This window comes from Stegodyphus dumicola, chromosome 4, assembly GCF_044657685.1.
Source record: "Stegodyphus dumicola isolate Sdum_Otavi_A_Nest chromosome 4, ASM4465768v1".
Taxonomy (NCBI): Eukaryota; Metazoa; Arthropoda; class Arachnida; order Araneae; family Eresidae; genus Stegodyphus; species Stegodyphus dumicola.
In genome coordinates, this window is record NC_140771.1 from 102,712,059 (window position 1) to 102,720,706 (window position 8,648).

At 30.7% G+C, this 8,648-nt stretch overlaps 1 protein-coding gene across 1 annotated transcript in view; it reads left to right on the top strand.

Annotated features, from left to right (window-relative positions):
• The window catches only part of LOC118199687 (uncharacterized), a 77,474-nt gene extending 69,102 nt beyond the window's left edge, over positions 1-8,372 (top strand). The window contains exon 12 of the mRNA XM_035371593.2: positions 2,001-8,372. Coding sequence (XP_035227484.1) covers positions 2,001-2,451 — 451 coding nt within the window. The 3' untranslated portion in view covers positions 2,452-8,372. The remainder of the gene's footprint in view (positions 1-2,000) is intronic.
• The last annotated feature ends 276 nt before the right edge of the window (positions 8,373-8,648 follow it).

Below are 8,648 nucleotides of genomic sequence, written 5' to 3' on the forward strand. Positions count from 1 at the left end.
AAATCATGTGCAAAAAGAATAAATCCAAATCCATGAAACAGCAAAATTTGTCCTGACAATTATTTTTTAGTTCTGCGTACACATTTACTTTTAATTAAAATGAACGTCTGACTGTATCAAACTGCTATAGCAAATCAGATAAGGCATTAAACGTTTTTGTTTTCTTTTGAAACAGGTAAAAACTAATAACGTTATTTATAAATTAAATTTGATAGCCTTTTAAATAATCTACTGCATTAAAAAGTATGTTAAAATTGTATTTCTCTATTTATAAATATACCTTTTTTGCTAACATGTATTTGTAAGCACATCTTTCACTTGGAATATATTTTTAGTAGTCTGTCTGACTTCAGTCGGAATGCCTCTTTAAAATTATATTTTTGTAAGAAATGCCATAGAAGCTGAAGAACAAGCTCTGGTAAATTTTTTAGATGATAGCATACTTAAATAAAACCAAAAAATTTAGTTTTAAGAATTCATTTACTTGATAAAGTATACAAGCCAAAATTGCTAACCACGCTTGTGTGATGGTAGCTTAGTGATAAAGCTATATCCAGCTATGACACTGAAGAAATTGATGCTAAAATTTTATATGTTACCTTTTTTCTCTTTAAGTTTATTTGGGTATATTTTAAAAATATACAATCTCATATGGCAGTCAGCGTTATACAAGCATAGCAAATTTTGTGACCCCTTCTTTACAGTTTCTGTATATTTTTAAATGCTTTTAACTTTTTTATTTGTTTTGCAGTGACAGTACATTTTAGTTTTAAATGTATATTATTTTATTAATATTTAAGGTTTCTCATAGTCGTTGCCTTTCCTTTTATGGATCCCTGGGCGTACATTTTAACAGGATAATGGCCAGGTGCACATGACACGCCTTTCTACTTGTTGTCTTCGTGCTTCTCTGACACTTCTCTGGGCCGCAATTGCCAGATCTGTGTCCAGTAGAGCACATCTGTGCTCTGATAGGCAGACATCTTCAATCATCCTTGGATTGCTCCAATCTAATTCACCATGCGGAATGTATATGGCAAGTAATCTCGCAGCATACTATCTGCCAACTCTGCGAGTCAGTCCCCAGCCAGATAACAGCTTGCAGGCCCAGAGGCAGGCCAGCGCATTATTGTGTCCCCCTCTCTTGTAGCTAAATTTTCTGAATAAAACATTCTATTCTTATGACACTGTTAGTGTTTCATTTTCAATACATCCTATATCACATCTAAAATTGATTTTTGTCCCATTTGGATAACTCCTTTTTTGTACATTGCTTTTTATGTTATAGAATATGCCAAATATTTAAGCATATTTTCTCAAAACAATTTCATGTTCTTGGTATTTATGTATATGTAAATTAATTGTAGCCTTTTAAGTCAGCATTTAAATTACAAATGGAAGTAAATTTAATTACATTTTTACTCTTCAAGTCTTGTTAGCTTTTTAAGTTTCAGAAGATGAGGTTCTTTGTTTTATTGCCCTTGATGTAATTTTTCAGGTTGATAGTTATTTAACATGCTAAGGGCAATACTTAATTTAAACCTAATGATCATTTCCAAATATAATGAATCTAGGAAAGCTAGGATGACCATTCATGATTTAATATGATTTTGGTCTTTTATGGAGTTGGTTGTCTTAAAAAATGTGTTCAGTACAATTTTTATTTATGCTCTGACACATACTGCTCATGTTTAGAGGTAGTCGCAAGAGGATTTACTGTAATTCATTATATCTTTTTAATTTGTTAATTTTATTTACATGCATAAGGAACTGTAATGATATGTTAAACTTTCATTTGTTCAGTTATGTAAATATGGGTGTTTAATTATAATATATTAATTGTAAATATAAATTTTTTAAAAAAACTTTCCTATATATATTAAGTAAATCATTCAACTAGGAACATTGAGCCTTTTCTTGATTATTTTATTCCTGTGTTTGTGTCATAAATTGATTGCATTTGCTTGAAACATATTAATCTAATATTCTTGTCTGTTTAGAAAATTGGGCTACAGATTTGACAGAGATGATAATATGGAGGAAAAATACAAATTTTTGAATCGAATGAGTGGCTACATGAGACTTTATGCTGCAATCATACAGTCTCCCTTACCTCCAAATTCAAAATCATCTCATCCACATGGCATCGAATGGGGATGGAAATGGTTATCCCGCACACTGAACATGGAACCTCGTGCAGATATTACAGCTACTCTCATTTTCGACTTTTTAGATGTTACAGGACATGCTTTGCAAATGGTATATAAGAAACAGTTCAAGAAAATATTACATATATTATGCAAAGACTACTTTCAAAAGATAAAAAAAGTTACACCTGGGGATTCTGGAGGCCCAGTGGAAAGGCTTGAAAATTTCTTACAACAGACTGTTAAGAAAGGATATGTGTCACCTCCAGAAGGGTTTTTAGGTTCTGAATTTTGGAATAGTTGATGATGAAGAGCTCATTTTTAATTTTAAAAAATCTGTAATATTATGTTAAAACTTTAGTTTGTTAATATCGTACCTAAAAACAGAAAAGCTGTGTGTTTTGTATTCTGTCTTATAGAAAGTTAGAAGGATGTTTAGGATGGGATATTTCAGGCAGTTTTTCTCTCTTTTATATGCAGCTATTTATGGTATGAATTCTTGTAGAAGAATTATAATGGTATCTCATTATTTATTAAATTTTAATGACTTATGATGGAGATGATAAAATATGTTGAAAACATTGTACAGAGCATGAAATCATATTAAAAATGTCAGAACTTGCATAATGGATTCTGAGCATTAAAATTGTGAAAAGTTTCTATATGAATAGTTTGATTTTCTTCTTCTGTTGGTGCAGATAAAATATATTCTCACAAAATAAATTGTTTACTTTTTTGAAAATGTATAAAGATCTGAAAATATGAATTTCTGTTATATTAAACTATGAATGAAAAACTATGAAAATGTTAAAACTATGAATTTCTGTTATATTGTTTGTACTTGCAGTTAGCTCTGTATTTAAATACTCAAAACTGTTTATTCATAATGTCTGCCATTTCACATAAATTCATTAGACTGTTTTCAGTGTACATTTCTCTCTAATTCAGCTCTTTTTCTCAAGTTCTGATGGATCACATCAGATTTTAAGAAATGAGCTTTTATGCATTTTTAAAGATTTTTGTTCTGCCCTTTGTTTACTGATTTAACCTGTGAAGCTTGACCATAATTTTCATGATTAACATTGCATTAATGCTTAATTAATATAGCTGGCATGCATAACTTCAGAGAGATCTTTTTCCATGCTTTCTTAAAATAGTTTGAATTTTTAATCTTTTGATGAGATCATTAATTATGATAATTGAGATAAATTTTGTCATTGATTTAAAGATGTCTTTAATTTTTTAATTAGCTACTTATTTTTCTTTTCCTTTTTTGATTTCTCAAATACAATCATGTTTTATTTTAATGATTTTTAATTGTATTTTTTTCCTTTACACTGCAATAAACAAACTGCAGCCTGGTTAATCCATCCCCTTCATAATTGAGGCTGACTGTAGTTGTTAGCAAAAACTTATTTACCAACAAATAATATAATGCTATACCAACTAATAATGTGATACTAGTATTTCTTTTATTCAAAATTTCCAGTATAATGTATCAGAAATTGTGTGTCCTTATTTTTATGAAATATGAAATTAATATTTTCAGATAATCATGTAATTTTTCTAAAACTAGATCATCGTGTTTTGAAATATGTGTGTAACTTATCTGTCTTCTCATTTGAGTCTTGTATACATTATTACAGTCAAACTCCACTATAATAAACTTCAAGGGACCAGAGGTTTGATTAATGTATCCAGTTTAATAGAAAAAATGGATTATCTTATAACAAATTGTAAAAACTTCTTCATGAATAGAAAAACATTAACATTGTCACATTTACAAAAGAGGTGAATAATAAGTGTTATAAAAAATTATTAAGGTTTAATTACAAATATTGCTACATACAGTTACAGTACAAAGTCCAATAGCTAGACTACCAGCATTTCCCCCCCCCAAAAAAAAATTGGGAATGGAGAATACAATACTCCAAAAAAAGCAGGTGTGCTATGAAAGCAATTTCCCCCTCTGGCTAACTGAGATTCCTCTATGTTATTTTTAAACACCCGCTGGCTAAAGAATCGCTTCATAATGCATTGATTGACTTTAACCACAATCACACGTTTGGCTGGCTCGCTCTTGGCTCAAGTATTGTGAAGGTGCAATGTATCTCAACTAAGCAATAAGTGAAGCCCAAAACATATTTGATGAAAGTCTTTCCACTGAAAGTTTTTCTTCCATACCTTATAATTATTAAGAAACAAGAAAAATTTTAAAACAATTTAACTTTTGAAATTTTCCTCTTGCCAAAAGCCTATGATGCTCAGATGCACAAGAATTGTGATTGCACTTTGGCAAATTTTTGACCGCCAGTTTGCTTCTTCTTCAATCTTTCAATGTTTAATTTCATTTCATCTTTTAAAACAACTGAGCTTTGAAGGTGTTAAAAATGCCTTTTTCTCTTTGTACTGGCAAAAGACGTCATCTCTCAAATTCCCCCCCCCCCAATTTCTTGACATCAAATTTTGAAATCTTTCTAAACCTCCAATAGTCTTCCAAGAGAAAGGGTTCTGTCATTTCTTGAACCTATTCAACTTGTCACTTAAGAACAAAAATAGAGAATTTCCGAAGTATTCAACATTTTTCCATGAGCAGAAATTATCGAGTCTCAGTTTTTCAACATGGTATCAAGATAAATTGTATTCTGGCCGATACCAATTTGGCTATGCCCATTTGTATTTTTTGAATAATGCTCCCTTTATCTGCAGTGTGGAATTTTTACGTTTACAGCTTGTTATATGGTAAAAATTTTGCCACATAAAATTTCACCAGCACAGAATGAATAAAAGAATATGTGAAATTTTGCTTATCAAGAAATGTTGAAAAAGGAGGATAATTTTGTTATTAAACTGTCTTGTCCAATGTCCAATGAGGGTGCATTCATTTTTCCAAAATATGTATGGTTGCAAAATAAAGCTTTTATAAAGAAAATCTTAAATCTAGCAAACAAATTAACTTCCCCTCCCTTTCAGAAACCAGAATTTGTAAAGCCTTGTTGTTGATGATTATCTCACTTGATTGATTATCTCAAGATTGCGCCTGTTGTTGGCAAAAGCCTTGAGCACCATTCAGGTGTCAGTATGAATTTGCTCATACTGTTGTGAAAATACATATACATACTATGGGGATTCCCATTTTACAACACAGGGAATCCCCATACTTGTTGTCACCAGTGTTACCAATGGAATGAAATTCAAAAATGAATTAAAATATATGTGTCTGTGTATATGCAGCCAAATATACATTTTTGCCAAGTTTTTGAAATCTGTTAAGTTTTAAAATGTAAACCAAGGGATAGGTATGTATATATACATTACAGAAAGGAGCTTGTAGTGCAGTAATATATGTTCTACAGAAACTAATTTAATTTGTGTATTAAAATCTACTAGGAGAAAAGCATAGGTTTTTTTTTTCTTCCTAAATTTTTATAAACCACCTCATATTGATTTAAGCACTTACTAAGTTCCCATTGGAATCAGAGAGCTCGTTAAAGATTCATGTCATATTGTAAGAAATGATTACCTAATTTTCTTCCCAAATCAAGTCCTACACTTGCTCTTGCTGTGAACGCAACTGGTTCAGATTGCTCTTTATCATGTTTATTTGTTTCATGAACCATGTTAACTAACTTATCCTCATTTAGTTCTTCATTAGCCATTATTTCTTCAATATCTGAGCTAAATTGTCAAAATCTTCTCCTCCTATAGTTTGGGCCAATTTGTGATCTGAGAATTTTCATGCTGTAATGGTAATCTATCATTCTCATCTTTAGCAGCATCCAACCATTTGCTTTCCAGCATGCATTGAGAGTTAATTGTTTAATTTGAAAATATGACAGTCCAACATGCTTAACATAATCTAAGATTGTAAATTTCTTCCAAGCATCTATAATAGATTCATCATACTCCATTTGTTCTAAAATATACCTGAATATTTATTTGCTGTGCAATGCTTTAAAAGTCGAAATTATTCCTTTATCTAATGGCTGTAATGAGGAAGTTGTATATTTTGGTAAAAAGACAACTTCTACATTTTTGTGTTGTAAATCTTGAGAATGACCAGGTGCATTATCAATTAATAGAAGAAACTTAGGCAATCCCTTAAATAATTTTTGACATCTGAAACAAACATGTTATGAAACCTTTCATTGAGAGCTATGGCAGTGACTATGGCTTTCTTATTAGCCATTCAATAAATGGGAAGGTTATTTGTGTTTATTCCTTTAAATGAGCATGGTGTTTTGATTTGTTAATAACCAGTAGTTTCATTATATAATCGCCTGAAGCATCGAAACAAAAGAATTGTTATACGACTTTTTGCTACCTTATTACCACTAGCTGATTTGCAGGCTTTAGCTAAATAGGCTCTTTCAGGCATTCGTTTCCAGAACAACCCGAACTTGTCAGCATTGAAGGTGTGATCAGAAGTGTAGGAGTTGGTGGCAATGATTTCAGAAAATTTTGCTGGATATTGTAGTACTGCATCCGAATCAGCAGATGCACTTTCTCCTTTCAATCTTAGATTATGTAAAGACTGTCTTTGTTTAAATCTCTCGAACCAACCATGACATGCAAAAACAGATAACTTTTTATATCTGATGAAATGGACGGTGACTGATTCTTAAGTGCTTTATAAATATTTAAAGGCTTATTTGTAATAGCATTAGTATCAATTGGAATCCATTTTTGATTTTATTCTTCTTTTCATATCACTAATGCCTTTTCCGTATTTTCCATTTTATCATCTCTTACATATGAAATTCTGCTCTTACTGCTGCAAGTTCCAGCAGCTACACTTTTTCTACTTGTGCTTATTGTGGCTTCATTCATGGAATAAAATTTAGCAACATATGTTATTCTTTTTTTATTATGTAGACAATCTAATATTTTAATAACTTTTCTTTTTATTTGATTTTTTTCAAATCTTTTGGCATTATAAAACCTTAAAAAAATTTATGTAAATTATAAAAACGTAACAAAAAATATAAATGTTGAAAACTTACACAGTAAACATTCAAATATGTAGATAAAAATTACGTAGGCATTGCTGCTAAAATACTGATACTGCACTAGTTCACATGAACCAAATAGCTTTAATGTTGTGAAAATACATATACATACTATGGGGATTCCCATCTTACAACACAGGGAATCCCCATACTTGACTAGAAGAGAAACACGCTAATGTGACAATCAAAATCGTAAAAAACAACCTTATATTTAGCGTAGGTATAATGAAACACTCAATCGATTTCGAGGGCAGCTAAAGGTCCCTCCTCATCAGGAGAAAGAAATGCATAGAAAGAAGAAAATAGGAGAAGGAGTCACAGAAACACGTAGTGCTTATCAGCACTGCACGTGGTTATAACTAGATTTTTAATGATTATCAACTTCAAATAATCATTATTTGAAGTTCAGATTTTGAGCGTAATGTGCATTTGCCCCTCGCTCCCTATTTTAACTTCGCTAATATTTCTTTATGCTTGATCAGACAGCCTGGCTCAGTAAAAGTAGGCGGCCAGTGCAACTCTGATTAAAAATCTAGTTATAACCACGTGCAGTGCTGATAAGCACTACGTGTTTCTGTGACTCCTTCTCCTATTTTCTTCTTTCTATGTATTTCTTTCTCCTGATGAGGAGGGACCTTTAGCTGCCCTCGAAATCGATTGAGTGTTTCATTATACCTACGCTAAATATAAGGTTGTTTTTTACGATTTTGATAATCCCCATACTTGTTGTTGTCACCAGTGTTATCAATGGAATGAGATTCAAAAATGAATTAAAATATATGTGTTTGTGTATATGCAGCCAAATATACATTTTTGCCAAGTTTTTGAAATCCGTTAAGTTTTAAAATGAGTACCATGTAAACTAAGGGATAGGTATGTATTCAGAAAACAGCTTGTAGTGCAGTAATATATGTTCTACAGAAACTAATTTAATTTATGTATTAAAATCTACTAGGAGAAAAGCGACGAGTAGCATTTTATAACACAATGCAGCATTTAATTTATAAAAATATGCATTTTGTAAATTTTACTTATTTTCCCCACCTAAGTGTGAAAACATTGATATTATTTAGTTATGTTCTTTCAGATGTAAAGCTTGCATTTTTTAAGCTCGCTACAGGAAAAGTTATTATTGTGTTAGTCAAACTGTTCAAATTTTATAAAGTATTTTTTGCTGTTGTATAAAAGTTTAAAATAATAAAACTTGTAATTTGTATACCTTATTTTTCATTATTTTTTTAATTATACCTTTTCCCCCATATTTAGTGCTTTGATAAAGCATTACTATTCTAATAATATAAAAAATCACAGTTAATTTGATCATTCAAAAAGCATGGAATCATATAAACAATTAATCAGACTTTTTAAATTTTAATTTTGAATATTTCTCAATAAATTTATTTCATAGCATTTTTCAAGCTGATTCAAGTTAACAAGCTTGCCATTCTAACATTCTCTGATTTGGAAAAATTTTGTGACATCTATTTGAAAA